At 45.2% G+C, this 23208-nt stretch overlaps 1 protein-coding gene across 1 annotated transcript in view; it reads right to left on the minus strand.

Annotated features, from left to right (window-relative positions):
- LOC117359305 (tubulin polymerization-promoting protein family member 3-like) overlaps nucleotides 1-23208 on the minus strand; it is a 336205-nt gene that overhangs the window by 26511 nt on the left and 286486 nt on the right. Inside the window, exon 3 of the mRNA XM_033941842.1 lies at nucleotides 16856-17009. Coding sequence (XP_033797733.1) covers nucleotides 16856-17009 — 154 coding nt within the window. The remainder of the gene's footprint in view (nucleotides 1-16855; nucleotides 17010-23208) is intronic.

A 23208-nucleotide genomic window follows, 5' to 3' on the forward strand; every position in this document is an offset into this window, starting at 1 on the left:
AAGAAATGCACTTATTTTTGGAACTGGACTTTGATACTCTATAAATATATATCTGTAGATATGGGATGTCTTAATCATCTGTTGCATTGAAGGTTATCCATGCTGTCTGTCCTGTTGTTTTAAGATTCATAGATCTATGACAGAGAAGATATGTATACTCATGTACACTCTCCTAATACGAAGCTTGCCAATGATGTAGACTATAATCTTGTTGATATAGAATGTTATCTTCATAAGTAATTCATTATACCATGTTTGTAAGGCTTTAGTTTTCAATAAGTATTGCATAATACCTAGAAATTAGATATTAGTTTGACAAGGGTACACTTTCTCATATTGGGTCGTCTGGGGTGAGGTTTATAGTTAGATGGGCTCTGGTCCTTTATCACTTCCTGATTTTCCAAAGATAGGCCCCAGGCCTGATTTTTTTTTCTATCTACCTGTGTACCATCATCTTATCAAAGGAATCGTCTATGAAGAGTTCTATCACCATGATGACTTATGCTATGGTTGCGGCCGCTTTGGTTCCTAGGCCTCAGACCCGCCAAGAGGGGATTGTTGAAGGGCCTCTGTCCCCCGAAGGCCCTCTGTCCCCTATGAAGTGGCAATATGCAGGCCTGCCCTGCATTTCCTTTTCAACCTGCTTAAGTTTCATTTATTAAAGAAGCAGGCCGAGGCCCTGCTGGACATCAAGGCTTTGCTGGAAGGCCTGTCATGTATTTGAACTTGGATTATGTGAGCAAGAAGATATATGGTTCCTAGTACAGAGAAGCACAGAAAAACAAGTCTGTATGTAAAGATATAGGTACTACAGAATAAAGCCTTAAGACATCAACCCCATATTCATTGTGGCTATCCTGAAAACCTGGCCTGCCAGTAGATCTCGAGGACCGGACTTGGGCATCCCTGATTTATAGCAAAAAATGGGGTACCCAAGATGGTGTGGCGAGAGAGTTAAAGAGCTACAGCCTCAGCACCCTGAGGTTGTGGGTTCAAACCCACGCTGCTCCTTGTGACCCTGGGCAAGTCACTTAATCCCCCCATTGCCCCAGGTATGTTAGATTGTGAGCCTGCCAGGACAGAGAGGGAAAATTGCTTGAGTACCTGAATAAATGCATGTAAACTGTTCTGAGCTCCCCTGGGAAAACAGTATAGAAAATTAAATAAATAAAAATAAATAAATAAATGGTGAAATTAAACTTTTTTGATAATAAATTTCTAATCAAGTTTTAATTGTTGTGATAACCAATAAACTGTTGTCATCAGTTCCTAGCATCAATTTTTACATTGCATCTCTTATTGGTATTCTTCCTGTTTCTTCTTTGAGCAGTTAGATCCATAGTGGGCATATCATAACTATACAGACATCAGTCTTTGGAACCTCTTGTGATATATATGTCATTTCAAGTTCCCGGCTTGTATGTTTTTATTATCAATTTTGCCCACCACCACCTACCATTCCCTATTATATCTTTATTTTTAATTAATAATTCTGTAACTCATTTTTTGATAAATAATACCCATAAATATCAATTCTAAAAAATTCCCTGTGAATCATGTAAAAAAGAACCTAATTCTAATTGAAAGGCAACACTTATCTTGAAAAATAGTGGAACCTGCTACCATCGGTTGATATTTCCTAGATCCCGACGCCCTTTCTTTTATAGGTGTTTCAACCCCAAATGGGTCTTCCTTGGGAGATGTTAAATGTAAGCTGCCTCTCCGAAACCTATGTAGAGTTTTTTCAGACTTCTCAACATATTTACGTTTATCCCAATGTTTGTCCTAACTACTGAACAACCAGTGTGTCTTCTAACATTCATGGTGAATGGCTCAAAAATTCAATGAGAGGATATCTTTTCCTATAAAAGAAAGGACATGGGGAGAAGAGGCCCAATTTCTCTAATCTCTCACTGTACAGCAACTCCTCCATACAGCAACTCCAGCTCCTTAACCATTTTAGTCGCTCTTCTCTGGACCCTTTCGAGTAGTACTGTGTCCTCCTTCATGTACGGTGACCAGTGCTGGATGCAGTATTCCAGGTGAGGGCGTACCATGGCCTGATACAGCAGCATGATAACCTTCTCCGATCTGTTCGTGATCCCCTTCTTAATCATTCCTAGCATTCTGTTCACCCTTTTCGCTGCCACGGCACATTGAGCAGACGGCTTCAACTTGTTGACCAGTAGTCTCCCTCTTTCCAGGGGGGTCTCTCCGAGTACTGCACTGGACATCCTTTATTCGTGTTGTCACAATCCTAGCCCTGAAGCTCATCTTGTGCCAGTTTTTGTTACGAGTAAAACTAGCCCGTTGGTACAAAAGGCGAACCAGGGAGATAGGGTTGTAGGCAGGAGAAGGGAAATTCCTACATTCCCCTTTAAATCTAAACTGAAGGATCTCCAGGGAGGAGAGGATGATCAGAGAAACAGCTTAGAACAGCCTGCTAGGAATTCACCTCCCCCTGTGCACCTCCAGCTGAAGGAGATAATTAGAAAGCCCAGGAAAGCTATGCAAATAGTGCAGGCTGCTCCTCCCCCGAGAAGAGCAGGGCGTGCTCACCTCAGCTCTTTAGAAGCTGCTCTGGGAAAGAGAAAGGCAGTTCACCCTGGGACAGCCCAGGGAGAGGTCTCTCCTGGCTGCTCTCCTGAGTATCAGGACGTTGAGATGCAGGAGATTGAGATTGACCCTTTTGCCAATCAGTAAACACTACAAGAGCCCATGGACTGCTCAACAACGGATGGACTGCCTGAAGACATTCTGATGGAAGAGAATTAAGTGGCAGGACCAGGTAGTTGTGGGGAGTATGATCTATGTTTCTATATTACTCAGAGACTGGGGCTATTGTAAGTTGCATGGGACTTGTGTTGTCCTGCTGAGTTAAAGCAGAAAAAAAACAAAACGTTTTTTTTCCCCTTAAACTTAAAGGGTGCTGAAACCCAGGAAGTTTACTTTAAGTTGTGCTGTTATGTGATGAGTGAGGGAAGTAATGTTTGGGGAGAATCCACTTTACATACTGGTTGGGTTTGTGGGGCCATTTGTGGCATTCTGTAGTACAGAAAGTTTAATCAGTGGATTCACTTACTCCCCTCCCCCCATCAGCAGTTTGAACTGATTGGGGCCAAGCCTGCTCAACTTTAAGGCTTGAAGATAGCACTGTAAGAAGTGCAGGCAGCAGTGCTACAGAACTGTCTGAGGTGAGGACAGCAGCAGTTTGGACTTTGAGTTCTCAGCCTTTGAAGGCAATTATATATTCAAGTAGTTTATCTCACTTACCTGTATGAAGGTGAGAGCTGAAACTTCATGTTTTTGATCAGCTCTATTTTTGTTGTTTGTGGAATTATTTTGGCATTTGTTTTGGAGTCAGGACTGAATGCAAGTAGTCTCCCAACTGTCACCCACAATAAACTGATTATGATAGAAACTGAGAACTGACTTTTTTCCATTTTGTTTCATATATTGAGAGTGACCATAATCCAGCAGGACTTCCCTACTTTACGGGAAGCACGTCCAGGGAAGCGCTATCGTGAGTGGAGGACTGGCCTAGTGAAGCCACAGGTGCCGGCTCCGCTACAATTGGTGGCAGCGGTGGGATATAGCGCCTCCTGCTGGACATTCGTGGAACTTTGGAAAAAAAAAAAAAAAAAGTTGGACTTTTGAATTTTTTTTTTTAGTTTGATGTTTTAGTTTATTGTGTTGGTTCCTGTTGAGAGTAACCAGTTTCCAGGGCTTTCCGCCAGCGTGTGCAGAGGGACCCGAGACCAGAGGGATCCGGCCTTCCCTAAGGGTAACCAGCGTCGGAGGAGGACCGAGGATACCCGATTTGAGTATAAGAGGACAGAAACGCAGAAAAGCGACTGGGGGCCAAGGAGGCCTACAAACCAAAGGCGCAGACTCACCAATCGCTCTGGTAATGTACCCGAGCTAGGGGGTTGGTGAGGGAGATTGGCTACCCTATTGTTTGAAGTACCGCACTTGGGTTGGTCTCTGTGTTTGTTTGCGTTCCAGACCCAGCGAGGATGGATCAGCAGCAGCTGTTGGTGTTCCTTGCGGAGGAGAGGCAGAAGCAGAGTGAGAACCTGCAGGCCGTCTTAAAGGCGAACCAGGACTTATGGGATCGCAGCCAGGAACATGCCAGACAACAGCACAATGAACTTGTGATGGCAATGGGTGAGCAGACCAAACTATTAGCTCAGCTGCTACAGCGCCCATTCACAAGTACAGCCGGTGGGCCAGTCCAGAGCCTGGTAGCCGAGAGGACTACCTCCTTACAGGCCCCTGAAGAAAGTAAGGAACAGGCCCGGGGGGATAAGAATACGGGATCCCAAAGTCAGACCCATAAAATGGGGTGGTCCAAGCCCAGGGAGGTCTCACGGGAGGGGCTACGTTGTTTCTGCTGTGGAAAAGAGGGGCATACACAACGATTCTGTAAAAAGAAAAGAGATTTTGTGTACACCCGGGGACTAGCGGACAAGCACCCTAGGGTATATCGGGTGTCAGTCTCTGTGGCAGGGAGGAAGGTATTAGCCCTGGTTGACACAGGGGCCGAACAGTCTGCAGTATCCCGACAGTTTTGGACCCAGGTGGTGGGAGTCAAGGGCTTGGGGAAGAGTGTGGAGAAGGTCCCTATTATGTGTGTTCATGGGGTGTCCAAGGAGTACCCACTCTGGCCCATAAACATCGAATATAAAGGGGAGAGCATGCGCATCGAAGTGGCGGTGTTAAACTCGGCCCTTTATCCCGTTATCCTGGGGAGGGACTGGTTAAGCCGGGCTGGAGTATGGACTCAAGGGGAAGGCCTGGGTAGTGAAGGGAACAGCAGCCCGGGGATCCAGGGCAGATGGATGTTGGGAGCCAAGGTAGAAGGGAGGCCCGGCGTCTTTCCAGTGGGGAGACGACGTTTCAGGACGCAGAAGCCTAAACGCTGGAAGCCTACACATAGGTGGGCCCCGCTTTCTGATAAGGCCATAGCGCCCACGCGGGCTTACCCGAGGGCTGCAGGTTATGATCTGTATGCCGCCTACGAACAAACGATACCGGCTAAGGGAAGGGCCTTGATAAAAACGGACATCCAGGTGGCACCTCCCCCAGGTGCCTACCTCCGGGTAGCTCCTAGATCAGGGTTGGCTTTAAAGCAGTCAATAGATGTGGCTGCTGGGGTGGTGGACCCCGATTTCAGAGGTAATCTAGCAGTGCTTCTGGTAAATCAGGGTGATATGGAATATAAAGTGCAGGTTGGGAAGCGGGTAGCTCAACTAATTTGTGAGAGAATTTGGCACCCCAACATAGTACAGTGGTCCCGTCTTCCGGATACAGAAAGGGGAGAACAGGGGTTCGGGTCTACAGGGATTGGAGTACCAGAAGAGAGACCTCGCCCCGGATTAGGGTTCATCCTGAAGGGAGACAAAGAGGCCGCTAAGCTAGCCACATTGGAGGCAGAAATACTCAAGTTGAGGGATGAGTTGACATCAGCACGGAGGAACTGGGAGGCAAACTTTAGATCCCAACCCGAAGCCAAGTTCCAAGCTGGGAAGGAGTCCTTAGACCGGGAGGGTCAACGGTCTAGGGAAGAAGTCACTGCACAGGGGCAGCGAGAATCAGAGAAGCTGACCAGCCTGATAGAGCAAGTTACCACCCAGCTTAAGTTGGTACAGGGGCAGGTAGAGGAAAATCAAGCTCAACAACAAGCAGTGCAGCATAGTGTTAGGGAGATAAAAAAACACATGCGGGGAGCTAACGAACAGAACCAGAAAGACAGAGGGTTGGGTGATAAAACAAAGGGCACAAGAAGAACAAATAGAACAGCATGCCCAGCACTTTGAAAAGGTCCTAGATACCTTTAAGGGGATGGAACAGGACCTGGATGAAGTGAGGGAGCAAATTGCCCAAATGAAGAAAGAGGAGTTAGGGGGTATAACTCAAGTTATAGCAGCGTTAGCCCAGAGAGTGGAGGGGTTGGAAAGTCCTAAAGATCAGGATAGGGGGGACTCAGTAGGACAATATGAGACACCCCTGCCAAGATGGCCAGAGGATTTCGAGGACCCAGACCCGCCAACTCTAGGGCAGGGAAAGAAATTTAACAAACCCCGGAAGCGCTACTGAGCTTCATTTTAATCTTGCTCTGTACGTAGCGATATTCACGGTCAAGAATACAGGAAGAAGAGGAGACCCCTTATAGACTGAGGACAGTCATATTTTTAGAGTGGGGGTATGTCACAATCCTAGCCCTGAAGCTCATCTTGTGCCAGGTTTTGTTACGAGTAAAACTAGCCCGTTGGTACAAAAGGCGAACCAGGGAGATAGGGTTGTAGGCAGGAGAAGGGAAATTCCTACATTCCCCTTTAAATCTAAACTGAAGGATCTCCAGGGAGGAGAGGATGATCAGAGAAACAGCTTAGAACAGCCTGCTAGGAATTCACCTCCCCCTGTGCACCTCCAGCTGAAGGAGATAATTAGAAAGCCCAGGAAAGCTATGCAAATAGTGCAGGCTGCTCCTCTCCCGAGAAGAGCAGGGCGTGCTCACCTCAGCTCTTTAGAAGCTGCTCTGGGAAAGAGAAAGGCAGTTCACCCTGGGACAGCCCAGGGAGAGGTCTCTCCTGGCTGCTCTCCTGAGTATCAGGACGTTGAGATGCAGGAGATTGAGACTGACCCTTTTGCCAATCAGTAAACACTACAAAAGCCCATGGACTGCTCAACAACGGATGGACTGCCTGAAGACATTCTGATGGAAGAGAATTAAGTGGCAGGACCAGGTAGTTGTGGGGAGTATGATCTATGTTTCTATATTACTCAGAGACTGGGGCTATTGTAAGTTGCATGGGACTTGTGTTGTCCTGCTGAGTTAAAGCAGAAAAAAAACAAAACGTTTTTTTTCCCCTTAAACTTAAAGGGTGCTGAAACCCAGGAAGTTTACTTTAAGTTGTGCTGTTATGTGATGAGTGAGGGAAGTAATGTTTGGGGAGAATCCACTTTACATACTGGTTGGGTTTGTGGGGCCATTTGTGGCATTCTGTAGTACAGAAAGTTTAATCAGTGGATTCACTTACTCCCCTCCCCCCATCAGCAGTTTGAACTGATTGGGGCCAAGCCTGCTCAACTTTAAGGCTTGAAGATAGCACTGTAAGAAGTGCAGGCAGCAGTGCTACAGAACTGTCTGAGGTGAGGACAGCAGCAGTTCTCATCCTTTGAAGGCAATTATATATTCAAGTAGTTTATCTCACTTACCTGTATGAAGGTGAGAGCTGAAACTTCATGTTTTTGATCAGCTCTATTTTTGTTGTTTGTGGAATTATTTTGGCATTTGTTTTGGAGTCAGGACTGAATGCAAGTAGTCTCCCAACTGTCACCCACAATAAACTGATTATGATAGAAACTGAGAACTGACTTTTTTCCATTTTGTTTCATATATTGAGAGTGACCATAATCCAGCAGGACTTCCCTACTTTACGGGAAGCACGTCCAGGGAAGCGCTGTCGTGAGCGGAGGACTGGCCTAGTGAAGCCACAGGTGCCGGCTCCGCTACAGTGTATAAGATTTTTGTTACCGACTTAGCCAACTTGTTGATTGAAATCAGTAAAACGGCTTTCCAAGACATCAGTTCTGTGGGGTTAACCTAATGTGACCATTTATTTTTTTCATCACAACGGGACATCTATTAATATTCAGTCCCACCCTAGCCCCGCCCCCAATTTCTTCCATTCATTTTCTTGCACACACAATATCTTATTAATTCATAATGGTAAACATAAAATATTTAAAGAAACCACAATGCACACTATACGCAGAGAAAATATTAATTATCATTTACGAGTTTCAGGGTTTTTTCAAAGATGTCAAGGCAGATTACTTTAAAATATGCAATGTCACCTCAGTAACTATAGAAAAATAGACAAATATAGTGCAAAATATAGACAGCAGATATAAATTCTCAAAAAAGACATTTTGATCACTAAATTGATAATAAAATCATTTTTCCTACCTTTGTTGTCTGGTGATTTCATGAGTCTCTGGTTGCACTTCCTTCTGACTCTGCATCCAATCTTTCTTTCTTTTGCATTCAAAATTTCTTTCAGAATCTAGCCCCATCCCCTTTGGGTCCAGGTCTCCCTCTCTTTTCCTTCTGTTAGCCTCCCCAGATTCAGTGTCAGTTCTCCTTTCTACCTTTGTTCCAGGTCTCCCTCTCTCTCCCCCTCTGTTTGAACCTCCCATAGTCCTGCATCTGCCTCCTGTCTTTCCACTTTCGTCAAAGCCTTTTTCTCTGTAGTCTTTCTAATGTGCTTACAACCCCCCTTTCTCTGCCTCTTTCTCTCCTTTCCTTCCTCCCTCCCAGCAGATTTTAGCATATCTCTCTCCTCCTTTTTTCCCCTCGGATCTAGTATCTGTCTCCTTCCTCTTTTCCTCCTCCCAGGTCTGGTATCTGTCTCCTCTCCTTCCCCCCTGCTCTGGCATCTCTCTCTCCGCTCCCTTCCTCCTGTTCTTCCCTGGTCTTCCTTCTCAATTTATTTTCAGCCTCTGTCTAAATTCTTTTATATTATTCAGTCCTCAATTTCCCTCTTTCACTGTGTCTACCTATAGCTTGCCACCTCTTTCCCTAACCCCTTCCAGGAACTAACTCTATCCTCTTCCCTCAATCCTGCATGTGCCCTTTTTTCTTTCTCCTCCCCACTTCCTTCCAGCGTCTGCTCCCCCTGTCCCTCACACTTCCATTCAGCGGCTGTCTCTCCTCTCCCCCACACTTCCAATCAGTGTCTGTTTCCCTCTCTCTATCCCTTCCATTCACTGCCCTCTGTGCTCTTTCCATCCAGTGTCCGCCCTCTCTCTCTTTCTCTCTCTTCCATATGGCATCTTCCCTCTTTCTATGCTCCTTCCATAAACTATCTATCCCATGCCCCTTCTCTCATTTGTACATGATTGATTTCAGCTCTGTCACCTCTCCATTTTTCTCTCTCTGTCACAACCCCCTCCCCTATGCTCTGGCATCTCTCTTTCCTTCCCCCATGGTCTGGCATCATCCTTTCCCTGATTCCCGGCATCTCTCTCCTTTCCTTTTCTTCCATCTCACCCTCCCCCTCCATGCTCTGACATCTCCTCCTTCCTTTTCCCTTGGTCTGGCATACCTTCCTCCTTCCCTCCAAGCCCTGGCATTTCCTTTCATTCCCTCCCTCATCTTCCTTCAACACTCTCCCCAATTCTCGCTCCCTTTCCTCCTTGTCACCCAAGGCCTGGTGTCCTGAACTTCATCGGGCAGCAGCAGCAGCATTCACAATTCACTGCTGTTGCCGGCTTCAGGCCTTCCTCTCTGTCGGATCCTGTCTTCATGAAAACAGGAAGTAGGCAGGACCCGGCAGAGAGCAAGGCCTGAAGCCGGCAACAGCAGCGAATTGTAAATGCTGCTGCTGCCAGAAGAAGGTAATGGAGCACCGAGGCAGACCGCTTCTCCCAGCTGAACCCCCGCTGACCCTCCTATCTCTCCCTCCCGACCCTCCCAGCGAGTTGACAACCTCCCTCCAGTAGCGTCGGCAGCCGCAGCAAGCTAAACAGGTTGCTTTGTGGCTTTCTTCTGCCCGCGAATCCCTCTGCTGCGTCACCGTTGACGTCATCAGTGATGCTTCGCCGGCAGGAGAATGCAGCAAAGCAGCCTGTTTAGCTTGCTGCAGCTGTCGACGCTACTGGAGGGAGGTTGTCAACTTGCTGGGAGGGTCGGGAAGGAAATATAGGAGGGTCAGCGGGGCCTGAATCCAGGCTGCGATCCCCTGTCCCGTTGTCCCCACTCACAGCTTTGGGACGCCCTCTCTGAAAACGGGACATTTTGGCATCCCGAAGCTGTGAGTGGGGACAGGGGATGTGAAAAAGGGACTGTCCCGTTCAAAACGGGATGTATGGTCACCTTAGGTTAACCACATATGCCCAAGTGAAAGAGGCAATCCTGACAAGCCTCTAACAGAGGTTTAGGGAAATACTAGGAATGAGTAAGAAGGTGATCACGAACAGATAGGAGAAGGTTATCATGCCGCTGTATCAGGCCATGGTACACCCTCACCTGGAATACTGTGTCTAGCACTTGTCGCCAAACATGAAGAAGGACATAATACTACTCAAAAGGGTCCAGAGAAGAGCGACTAAAATGGTTAAGAGGTTAATTTCTTTCTATGCGTCAAGAGATTTTAATTGGGAGCAACATTTCTTTTAGCATACCCCTGCAAATGCTTGGTTAGGTATTTAGGAGTTAAATATACATTTTTCTCTCCAAACCATCTGAAGGAATTCTTAGATGTTAAGAAGATCATCAGGGATTGAGGTATAATGGAAGTAAAGCAGTTGTTTAGATACATTAAGCCTATTTGTTTTAATTAAATTCCTCTTTAATTTTCTCTCATAAATCATTGCTTGACCATTCCCCCAGTATGGTGGTCTAAGAAGGGGATAAAGAATGTATTATTGTAAGAATGAACTTTGATTATTCTTGGTTTGTTTTTCCTCCCTGTGTTTATTGGAGCAAGATATATTTTTGTAAATTTTGATGTATAATTAGAAATAAATAAATAAATAAAAATGGTTAAGAGGCTGGAGGAGTTGCCATACAGCGAGAGATTAGAGAAACTGGGCCTCTTCTCCCTTGAAAAGAGGAGACTGAGAGGGGACATGATAAAAACATTCAAGATAATGAAGGGAATAGACTTAGTAGATAATGACAAGTTGTTCATCCTCTCCAAGGTAGAGAAAATGAGAGGGCACTCTAAAGTTAATAGGGGATAGATTCCATACAAACATAAGGAAGTTCTTCTTCACCCAAAAAGTGGTAGAAAACTAGAATGCTCTTCCGGAGGCTGTTATAGGGGAAAACACCCTCCAGAGATTCAAGATAAAGTTAGGTTCCTGCTGAACCAGAACGTACGCAGGTAAGGCTAATCTCAGTTAGGGCACTGGCCTTTGACCTAAAGGCACCACATGAGTGGACTGCTGGGCACAATAGACCACTGGTCCGACCCAGATGCAGCAATTTAACATGCCTCAGATTATGGAGTAAATTCTCCCATTCTGGGATTTATTCCAAGAGAAAGAAAACTTCTTGTCTTTTACTCCTGATAACGTCTCTGGCTTGAACCCATCCTCCCTACCAAAATTAGTTTATTACTTATTCTATATTGATTAGAGTAATTTAATTTTTTAATTCATAAATCTTACCATCTAATTTTATTTCATTCTTATTTCATTCTCCAATTAGATAATCTAATATAAAAACTCTTATAACTCAATAATTTATCATAGTTAGGGATTCATTTACCATTAAAAATCTACAATTTATTTCAACAGTTGAAATTGACAGAGAAACTATGCTGTAAATATAAAGTGCAGTGGTACTTTAAAGTGCTTATGTGCAGTATATTCTTCATTTCATTCAATTCAATTCATTCAGTTCAGTATTTTCAAGACTTAAAGTACTTAGCTTAGCTTTGCTCTTTTTGAAACCAGGGCCATTGCTTATATTTTCAATCATGTGACAAGTCCTGCGTTTTGCGGGACAAACTTACATCCCCGCTGCATCAGGGATATATGTCATAGCAACGCTTTTCTGAATTGACTGCACGCTACTGTTGGTTCCGAGCAAAAACAATTAATGGAAACACTTTTAAAAAAGAGAATGGTCAAGTTTCTGGAATCCTGTGGATTACAAAACTGGAGGCAACATGGATTCACTAGAGGTAGGTCTTATCAGACAAATCTGATCAATTTCTTTGCCTGTGTGACCAGAGAATTGGATAGAGGATGTGTGCTAGATGTGGTGTATTTATATTTTAGCAAAGCCTTTGACAGTGTTCCACACAGCCGTCTAATAAATAAACTGAGTGCCCTCGGGATGGGTCCCAAAGTGATGGGCTAGGTCAAAAACTGGCTGAGTGGAAGGCAACAAAGGGATATTACCAGTGGTGTACCTCAAGGTTCTGTTCTTGGGCCTATTCTTTTTAACACTTTTATAAACTATTTTGCTGAAGGGTTGTTGGGTAAGATTTGCCTCTTTGCAGATGATATGAAAATCTGCAATAGAGTAGTCACACCGGATAGTGTGAATAACATGAAGAAAGAACTGGCGAAGCTTGAAGAATGGTCTGAAATTTGGCAGCTAAAATTTAGTTATTCAATTTTCTATACCGTTCTCCCAAGGGAGCTCAGAATGGTTTACATTAATTTATTCAGGTACTCAAGCATTTTCCCCTGTCTGTCCTGGCGGGCTTACAATCTACTTAATGTACATGGGGCAATGGGGGATTAAATGACTTGCCCAGGGTCACAAGGAGCAGCGTGGGTTTGAACCCACAACCCCAGCAAAGAGCTAGAAAGCGGTGAGACTTAGTAAAGTTACTTGTCACGTATGGTTTGGGTAACACACATTCAATATATTCTCATCATCGTTCTCACCTATCCAAGTCTCACAACTCATTTCCGTCTAGTTTCCATCTAGTTTCACCTTCACTTCAATCTTGCTCAGGTTCTAATTACAGAATGGTTATCTGAACACCATCCACTTATACAATAGAATATGGTTTTATACCATCTTACATTCTCACATAAATTCATACCCATAGGACCCCTGAAGAAGACTCTCAAGGTCGAAACACGGACCGTGTCGGGTCCTCTCTATTGACTAAGTTATGGATGATACTCAATGTTTTAAGGATTGTGGATTACCTTTTTGTACCAATAAAGCCTGTGTCAATAATATCAGTCTCCACAGTTTCTTTTGTTTTGGACTTTCACTTTCCTGTGGATTCAAAGGGTCAACTGCTTGGTTGTCTTGGCCTGCACTGTCACAACATGATTCATTTCAGGTTCACCTTCTCTTCTCCTTTCCTTCTATCCCACCCCAACCCATGGTTTGGCATCTGTCTCCTTCCCTTCTCCTTATGCTCAGGTATCTCTCTCCTCTCCTTCCATCTCTCCTTCTCCTCTTGTTCCATGGTCTGGCATCTCCAATCCTTCCTTTCCCTCCCTTCCTTCCTTATGGTCTGGCATCTCTCTCCTCTCCCTTTCCTTCCTTCTCTCTTCCCTCTCTCCCCCAGATGGGTAACCCCTCTCTCTTTGTCACCCCCCTAAAAAAACTTTTCTTCCATTGTTGATAGCGGTAGCCTTCACAACTTGCTGCTCTGTCTAGTGTCAGGCCTTCCTATCTGCTGGGCCTACCTACTTCCTATTTCCATGAAGGCAGAAGGCAAAGAGGAAGGCCTGATGCTGGCAGAGAAGTGAGTTATGAAGGCTAAGACTGGGGCTGCCACTGCCAGAAGGAGAAGACACTAGCCCTGGAAGCACTCTCTTATGGGCTATAGCCCTGCTCCCCCTTGAAACAGCTCCCGGGACTTCAATCATCATTACTTCTGTCTTATCATGGATCCATGTAATCCACTCCTGTCCAAACAACTAATTACTGGGCCTTCTCAATAATATTTTGTCTGCTGTACAAGAAGCGCAAAATGCATCTGCTAGAGTACTTATGGACCTTCCTCGATTTTGCCATATCATGCTGGTGCTAAAAGAACTGCACTGGCTGCCTATGGGTCTTAGAGTTCAATATAAAATTCTTTCTCTGGGGGGCGCCATTGAGATGAGAACCAAGATGGCTGCATAAAGCTATCTCTCCTCTACAGCTCTAGAAAATTGGCTTGAGCACCTATCTCTGCTTAAATTTTTCCTGAAAATAATACTACGCCTGCATTTGGAAATGTCAGGGAACAAGTTTACCAAAGCAGAGCTTCCAAATATTCCATCAGTCTCAAAACGCCAGAAGCATGACCCTCCTTCTCCTGAAAAATCCTCTGCCAGCAAGCAAATGGCATCAGCATCAGATATAATGCTTGAGGAACTTCAACCTCTCAAAGATCTTATTACTAAGCATTATGAGGTGACCTGCGATCTCAAACAGGATTTATCCTCTCTAACTGCTTCTCTTCAAGCTTGCCAAACCAGAGTTGATGCTTTAGAAACTAGAGCTGACACGGCTGCACTCTTAGCAGCTCAATTTGAAGATCAAACTCAACTAAAATTAAAGCAACTGGAACAAGAAATTGAGGACCTTTCTAACAGAAGCAGGAGAAATAATATATGAATTATTGGTCTCCCAGAAAGCTCAGAAGGATTGGATTTCACTAAATTTCTGGTGGAACAGCTCCCTGCACTTCTTAATCTTTCAATGGATCTCCCACTGCAATTTGAGCAAGCACACAGACTCCTTCATTTCTCAAGCAGGGTCTGACCCATCCTAGACCCATAGTGGCTAAACTGCTCCGCTTCCCTCAAGCACTTCAAATTACCAGCCTCCAATTTGCAGGGAAAAGAATTCTCATTGTTCCAGATCTGGCTAAAATGACAGCCAAAAAAAGGAAATCTTTCCTGGAAATGAGGGCTCATTTGAAATCTTGGGGGGCATGTTACGGTCTTCAATACCCAGCCAGAATGACTGTTACCCTGCACCTTCGATTCTCCAGATCAACTACAGAAGTACCTCAATCAAATTCGAACACAAGGAATATCCTCCTCTTAAAACTTCTGTGTATCCTGCTACTCTGCTCAAGATCTCTCCAACATGTGGTCCTACGCCGCCATACTGCCTTCTCCGATGAGTACTTTCTGACTTTCTTGGAATATCTCTTTTTATTTTCAGCTGAACTCTCCTTGGTTTTGCCGCCCTTACTCCTCTCTGACTTAAACTGCCTGCTCAGCTTTTGCTCTTTCACTCCTGTTTTAATGATTCATTTGTGAAGCTGCATATTCTTTTTCCTCATCAGCGTATACTAACGGCTTTCCTGCCTAAATGCTGAATACAAGCCTAATTAAATTACATCACAGAGCGAGGCCTTAATGAAGACCTTAATGAAGGGGGCACTAAGGACATAGGAAGGAGGCACTGGGGGCATTAAGGACATAGGAAGGGGCACTAAGGACATAGGAAGGAGTGTGACAAACCTGTGGCCAGCTTTGTCCCTGTAAGGGATAAAAGCAAAACACGGTCCCTGTTCAGAAGGGCTGACCAGGTTAAAAGTAAAAGTTTGGTTTTGGCTGACTACCCCTCAGACAGTGAGGTAGGGCAGGAGAGACAGGAACATAGGTACATCCAGCAGAGAGCACCCTCTCAGGACAGGTACTCTAGAAAGCCTGATAGGACTCTTATTGAGAAGTGGAGTCCCAATGCTGGAAGGTATGTTCATTACCAGCCTAGGAGAAACCTGGATTATTTCCCTAGGGATTTCCTGCCTAACACAGCTCCTCCTAGGAGAGAGGGGTGGGGCTTTAACTAACATAAAAACAGAGTATGGGATCTCAGTAAAGGAGAGCAGGGAGAGCCGGGACGGGGCTAGAGCTAACGAGCTCAGGCAGCGGCAGAAGCAGCAAGGCTTGGAAGCAGATGAGGGGAGTAGTCTCTCTCCTCCAACCCACAGCAGGGAGGACGTGGAGATGACCGAGGACTACCTCAGCTCCACTCCAGAAGCGGCTGAGCAGACAGAGGCTATGGACGTCTCTGAACCACTGCTGGAAGCTGGCTATTTCCCCACTGACATGGAGGTTAGTTGCTAAGGGGAAGGAAGCAAGGCTGTGCTTGTGCTGGCTCCCGTAACTCAAGCCCAGCTGACAGTGATTAGGGGAAGAACAGGAAAATCTCTCCGCTACACTGTATGACTGCCCGGAGAGCATTGTTTGTTCAAGGAACTTTATCTGTAGGGGTGTGAAAGCTCCATGTGAAAACCTAAGTAAAGTTCACAGCTTACCTAATGTCATGCTATATTCCGTCGGTTCGGAAGCCCAGCTGATAGTAACGAGCTGTGAAGCCTGCTCTGCAAAACCTATCCATGTCTCAGCTAGGTAAGCTGAGATGGTTGAGAAATTCATTGCTAGGTTTGGGAACTGTAATTACTCTGGCTGTGTTCACAAGGTGTGCAAAGTTTGAAAGTTTATTTTCCTGATATTTTTCATTTACCTTTACCCCTGGTGAAGAGGACTGTATTTAGGCTGAAAAGTCCAGGGTATTGAACTGTATGTGGCATTTGTAGCACGCCATTTTGACATCTGCAAGCTACTTTGTGTTTTATATTTTTTGCCATGACATGCGGGTGGCTGATGGTATTCAGACACCCGGGTTCAATAAAGAACAAGAACGTTCTTTTGTAACAAGACTTACCTGTGTGGTCTTCTCTTTACAAGCTACTCTCAGTGTGGCCTGGCAGACTAGGCAGACGCCTAGGTCTGTTATAACCTGAAAAGCCTTCCTCCAACCTGAGGAGGCCACGCCGACAGGCCAGAACTCAACACACCTAATCCCTCTGCTGGTTAGAGCAAGGGATAAGTGTGTCACAGGAGGCACTGGGGCACTAAGGACATGGGAAGGAGGCACTGGGGGCACTAAGGACATAGGAAGGAGGCACTGGGGCACTAAGGACATGGGAAGGGGCACTAAAGACATAGGAAGGAGGCACTGGGGGCACTAAGGACATGGGAAGGGGCACTAAGGACATAGGAAGAAGGAACTGGGGGCACTAAGGACATGGGAAGGAGACACTGGAGGCACTAAGGATATAGGAAGGGGCACTAAGGACATAGGAAGGAGGCACTAGGGCACTAAGGACATAGGAAGGGGCACTAAGTGGTAGTCAGCAAAATATAGAGCACTGCCGGCTTGAATATCAACCCCTATGTTTTATTTTTCCAAAATTAACTACTAGGAGGAGAAAGATCTTGTAGCAGATGCTCTTTCAATTAGATGAGATTTTGTTTCAGATGTTTGGAGTATTTCCTAAAACAAAACAGATATTCTTCAGGTTCAATAAATTTTCAGTTTGCAGAAATTAGTGAAAGGATAAATTAAATTACTTACAGTTACTCCAAGACTGGCTGGTTCTTTTCCAGCAATAAGGTGGCATATTGCATCAAAGGCTTCCTCTTTACTTTTGCCTTTAAACCTCTTTGCTGCCAACTCCTCTAAGGCCTTTTTAAACTCTTCAAAATTTATTACTCTAGCTGATTTTTGTCTGGAATGTGCAAACACATGTTTAATTAATACTGCATATTAGGATTAGGAGGTATTTACACATGTAGAAAGTTAGCTTTCACAAGTAAGTAGACATACGCATGTAAGCAAAGATTTTAATTATATATGTACTGTATATCCACAACATACACAGATTTCAAAGGAGCATGGTGTGGGTAGGATAACATAGTGGGAGCAATTCTATAACTTGGCATCTTGGCACCTCTATTTAGACGTGCCAGTACTATGTACTGAGCACCAATTTTATAACATCATCTGTGCACTAAAATACCATTATAAAATACTAATATAAACCCAAATTAGTGCATCTGAAGTTATAGACAACCAGTTACTTCACGTGGCAGACTATAGCACTTAGGCATGATCCTATAGAATAGCAACCTAATTTTAAAGCTTCTGACATGTGTAAGTTTAGGCAAGTTTATACAATACAATAAAATGCATTAATTATATTCTACCATTCCCAGTCATCTACAGTATTTCCCCAAACAGCAGCAGCGCTTCCCACCCCCAACCCACAACCTGACCCATATCTCCCTCTCATCCGAACTGCGAGACCGAAATAAATACCTTATAACAAACCGGCAGTGTCGGCAGCAACAAGGGATGGGAGGGAGGGAGGGATAGAAGCTGCAAGGGTTCTGCACAAAGGACGGGAGGGATGGATAGAAGCTGCAAGGGTTCTACTGCACAAGAGATGGGAGGGAGGAACAGAAAGATACTTCACAAGGGACATGTGAGCGGCCTGCTGGGCACGATGGACCACTGGTCTGACCCAGTAGCGGCAATTCTTATGTTCTTATGGGTGAGAGGGGAGAGAAAGGAAATAGGAAGAATTGGGGTGGAGGAGACGAAGAGAGAGATGATCATTGTACATGAAAAAAATAAGACATCCTTGAAAATAAGATCTAGTGCCTTTTTAGGGGCCCAAAATTAATATAAAACAGTTTCTTATTTTCCAGGAAATAGGGTAGTTCATTAAAGATTACAATAAGAAAGCTAGTCATTCACTGGGGCATAACAAACAATTTAGGGGTGCAGTTGTCAGAACTTGGGCTACTATTAAGATGTGCTATTTTACCACTGTATTTAGCATGTTCTATTTTATGCAATGGGACCTAGTTACTAATAATTCAGAAGATCCAGCTTGCCTGAGTTCGGGGCAGGCAGGTGAAGTCAGGCAGAGGAGGGAGAGAGGAGAAAATCCACCGAAGAAGGCACGAGGGAGCAGAGAGAAGGCAGTGGGTGAGGGGTTGAGGCGAGTGGTAGCTCCGCCCACTCCCTGACATCACCCGAAGCAGACTCGAAGCTCCCCCTTAAAAGGGGAGAAGCCAACGTGCGGCTGTTCGGCGAGCAGCGAAGGTGATCGGCAAAGGCGCTCTACTTAGCGAGAGCGCCTTTGCGAAGGGCCTCAAGAAGGGCCAGGTCACTACACCCAAGGACATCAGGGAAGGACAGCAAGCAGGCAGAGAGAGGACACCAGCAGCAGGCAGAGAGAGAGAGAGAATGACAATGGAAGCAGAGGGAAACCAGAAGATGAGCTTTCCAGTGTTCTGCACAGACTGTCATATGTATGCGGTCGGTGCCAGGAGCTGGAAAGCTTGAAGAAGGAAGTAAAGCGACTAGAGGACAAGATACAGGAGCTAGAAGGACTTCACACTACAGAGGACCCAATAAGGACAGCTATAGACTTCACGAATAAGAGACACATTGAGGAGGAGGTCAGGAAACTCGAGAAATTCATTGAGGAAGCCTACAGGAGGAGAGTGGAAGAAAACGAACTTCAGATGAACGATGAAGTTACACCAACACCAACATGGAAGGGAGAACAAGAAGCAGATGACCTCATAGAAGACACCCACAGAGGAACATCACACAAAGGGGAGAAAATGGCTAGTCGATGCCCAGGAGAGGAAGCAGCGAAGCACACTGAGGACATTGAACTGAGACCGAAGCGAAACCTAAAGAAGGGAAAGTCAGCGATCCTAGTGGGAGACTCGATCCTGAGGCATGTGGACAGCCACATAGCAGGAGGGAGAGAGGATCGACTGGTGACCTGCCTCCCAGGAGTGAGAACCATGGACATCGTGGATAAAATTGGAAAGATCCTGGAAGGAGCGGAGATGGAAGAGGCCACAGTAACGATCCACATTGGGATGAACAATGTCAGCAGGAGAGACTACAGAAGAAGCACGCTGATAGAACAGTTCAAGATTCTGGGAAGGAAGCTGAAGATGAGGACCCAGAAGATAGCGTTCTCAGAGATCCTACCAGTACTGAGGGCAGATGTGAAAAGGCAGGAGGAACTATAATCAATAAATGCATGGATGAGGAGATGGTGTGAGGAAGAAGGGTTCCACTTCGTGAGGAACTTGGCAAAGTTCTGGGGCAAGAGCAAGCTCTACAGGAGAGATGGACTGCATCTGAGTGCGGCGGGAACAAGACTTCTAGCAAACAATATCAGGAGAGGAATAGAACAGGCTTTAAACTAAGAAGAAGGGGAAAGCCGACAGTCGACCAAGAAGGTATCCCGTGAAGATACCGAGGGGAAAAAAGGCTGGGAAGAAACAATGGACAAATTACAGGAGTCGACTAACCCAGAAGAGGAGGTTAGAAGGATTGTAACAAAAGAGAAGAAACTAAAGACCGAAGCACTGGGAAAGGAAATGAAGACAAGAAAATACCAGGATCTAAATTGCATATATACTAATGCAAGGAGCCTAAGAAACAAAATGGGGGAATTAAAAGCCATGGCCAATGCAGAGGACATAGACATCATTGGAGTCTCTGAAATGTGGTGGAATGAAGAAAACAAATTGGATACAGCACTGCCGGGATACAAGCTCTATCGCCAGGACAGGTCAGGTCAGAAAGGAGGTGGAATAGCCCTACACATAAAAGAAAGCATACAATCGACAAAAATGGACACAGCAGAGATGACCAACAAGCTGGAATCACTATGGGTTAAAATACAAGGAAGGAAAGGGCATGAAATAAAGATGGGCCTATACTATCATCCACCCGGGCAAACCGGAGATATCGATGAAGAAATGGAAGCCGAGATGAAGCGAGAATGCAAAAGCGGTAACACGGTTATTATGGGAGACTTCAACTACCCCAGGATAGACTGGAGTCTTGAAAGCTCAAAATGCGCTAGGAAGACAGAATTCTTGGAGGCTATACAAGATTGTTTCATGGAGCAGCTTGTTAGAGAACCAACGAGAGGAAATGCCACTCTGGATCTAATCCTAAATGGGTTAAGGGGACCTGCAAAGGAAGTAGAGGTAGTGGTACCGTTGGGAAACAGCGATCATAACATGATCAAGTTCAAGGATGAGGTAGGAATACCGAAAGGAAAGAGAACCATAGCGACAACTTTCAACTTCAGGAAAGGAAACTACGAAGCAATGAGAGAAATGGTAAGGAAGAAACTTAGGAACACTTCCAAAAAATGGCAAATGGTCTTTTCTCAAGAACATGGTGAGCAAGGCACAAAATCTTTATATCCCCAGATTCAGAAAGGGGTGCAAAAAGAGTTGAACAAAAGACCCGACATGGATAACTAAAATAGTGAAGGAAGCGATAGGCAATTAAAAAAAATTCATTCAGGAAATGGAAAAAGGACAAAACTGAGGGGAACTGGAAAGAGCACAGGAAATATCAAAAAGAATGTCACCGCGTGGTTCGAAAAGCCAAAAGAGAGCATGAAGAGAGGCTAGCCAGGGAAGCACGAAATTTCAAACCGTTCTTTAGATATGTTAAAGGGAAGCAACTGGCTAGGGAGGAGGTGGGATCGCTGGACGATGGAGACAGGAAGGGAGTGGTGAAGGAGGAGAAAGAAGTGGCAGAAAGACTTAACATGTTCTTTTCGTCTGTATTTACAAACGAAGACACATCCAACATACCGGAACCTGAGCAATTCTTCAATGGAAATCAAGCAGAAAGATTAACATCCATGGAAGTGAGCCTTGAAGATGTACGCAGGCAGAGAGAAAAACTAAAAACTGACAAATCCCCGGGTCCGGACAGAATCCATCCAAGGGTTCTGAAGGAATTAAAGGAGGAGATAGCGGATCTACTGCAGCAAATTTGCAATCTATCCCTAAAAACGGGCGTGATCCCGGAGGACTGGAAGATAGCCAACATTACGCCCATCTTTAAAAAGGGATCAAGAGGTGACCCGGGAAACTACAGACCGGTGAGTCTGACCTTGGTTCTGGGGAAAATGGCGGAAGCACTGATAAAAGACAACATTTATGAACATTTTGAAAGAAACGAACTTCTGATAACCAGCCAACATGGTTTCTGCAAGGGGAGATCGTGCCTAACTAACTTATTGCACTTCTTTGAAGGAATTAACAAATGGATGGACAAAGGAGACCCCAAAGACATATATCTAGATTTCCAAAATGCCTTTGACAAGGTGCCCCATGAACGCCTACTCCGGAAACTGAAGAACCATGGGGTGGAAGGAGATGTACATAGATGGATCAGAAACTGGTTGGTAGGTAGGAAACAGAGGGTAGGAGTGAAGGGCCACTACTCGGACTGGAGGAGGGTCACGAGTAGGGTCCTGCGGGGCTCGGGCCGCTGCTATTTAATATATTCATAAATGATCTAGAAACAGGGGCTAAGTGTGAGATAATAAAATTTGCGGATGACACCAAACTATTTAGTGGAGCTCGGACTAAAGAGGACTGCAAAGAATTGCAAAGGGACTTGAATAAACTAGGGGAATGGGCGATGAGATGGCAGATGAAGTTCAACATTGAGAAATCTAAAGTATTACATGTGGGAAACAGAAACCCGAGGTACAACTATACGATGGGAGGGATGTTATTAAATGAGAGTACCCAAGAAAGGGACTTGGGGGTAATGGTGGACATAACAATGAAGCTGACGGCACAGTGCACAACGGCCGCTAAGAAGGCAAACAGAATGCTAGGCATAATCAAGAAGGGTATTACAACCAGAACGAAAGAAGTAATCCTACCATTGTATTGGGCAATGGTGCGTCCGCATCTGGAGTACTGCGACCAATATTGGTCACAATACCTTAAGAAGGACATGGCGTTACTCGAGAGGGTTCAGAGGAGAGCGACGCATCTGATAAAGGGGATGGAAAACCTTTCATACACTGAGAGATTGGAGAAACTGGGTCTCTTTTCCCTGGAGAAGAGGAGACTTAGAGGGGATATGATAGAGACTTACAAGATCATGAAGGGCATAGAGAGAGTAGAGAGGGACAGATTCTTCAAACTTTCAAAAAATAAAAGAACAAGAGGGCATTCAGAAAAGTTGAAAGGGGACAGATTCAAAACGAATGCTAGGAAGTTCTTCTTTACCCAACGTGTGGTGGACAACGGTAATGCACTTCGAGAGAGTGTAATAGGGCAGAGTACGGTACTGAGGTTCAAGAAAGGATTGGACAATTTCCTGCTGGAAAAGGGGATAGAGGGGTATAGATAGAGGATTACTGCACAGGTCCCGGACCTGTTGTGCCGCCGCGTGAGCGGACTGTTGGGCACGATGGACCTCAGGTCTGACCCAGCAGCATTGCTTATGTTCTTATGTTTTTATTAACAATAAAATAACATCTTAATGGTAGCCTTTTTTGATAACTTCTCCTCTAAACTGCATAAAAAGATTATTCAGCTAGTGGGACCCACATAATATTTGAAGGGTTTTTTTTAGCTCCTCTGTTCCACCTCAGAACCGATCTCATCAGGAATCTTAGATAAGGCATAGGAAGTTGGGGGGGCTATCCTTGCCAGCTCAAGAGGCTGTGGTGTCCTGGACCAACTTTTGGTTTTGTGTCCGCCACTTCATCCCCGCCTCACTTTCCCTGCCTCACACCAGTTTCACCCCTGCCTCCACCTTTTCCCATTTCTTTAGTCCCCCTTTCCCCATTTCTTTAGTCCCCCTTCCCAACCTCTGTGCCATTTTAGCCCTCATTTACCCCCCACTTCATCTCATCACCCTATCAGCCCCAGCTCATCATCCTATTAGTGTTGTCTCTCCTTTCCCTTGCCTCCAAGGTCATTCTTCTGTCTCTTACCCTATACCCCATCTTTTAACTCCACTTCCACCCTCATTCAACCCCATCCCTTTTCAATGCCTCTTCTCCTCTCTCCACTCTCAACCTTTCCCCATGCCATCCTCTTTTCTTGGCCACCTTC

The sequence above is a fragment of the Geotrypetes seraphini genome, chromosome 4 (genome assembly GCF_902459505.1).
Source record: "Geotrypetes seraphini chromosome 4, aGeoSer1.1, whole genome shotgun sequence".
NCBI lineage: Eukaryota > Metazoa > Chordata > Amphibia > Gymnophiona > Dermophiidae > Geotrypetes > Geotrypetes seraphini.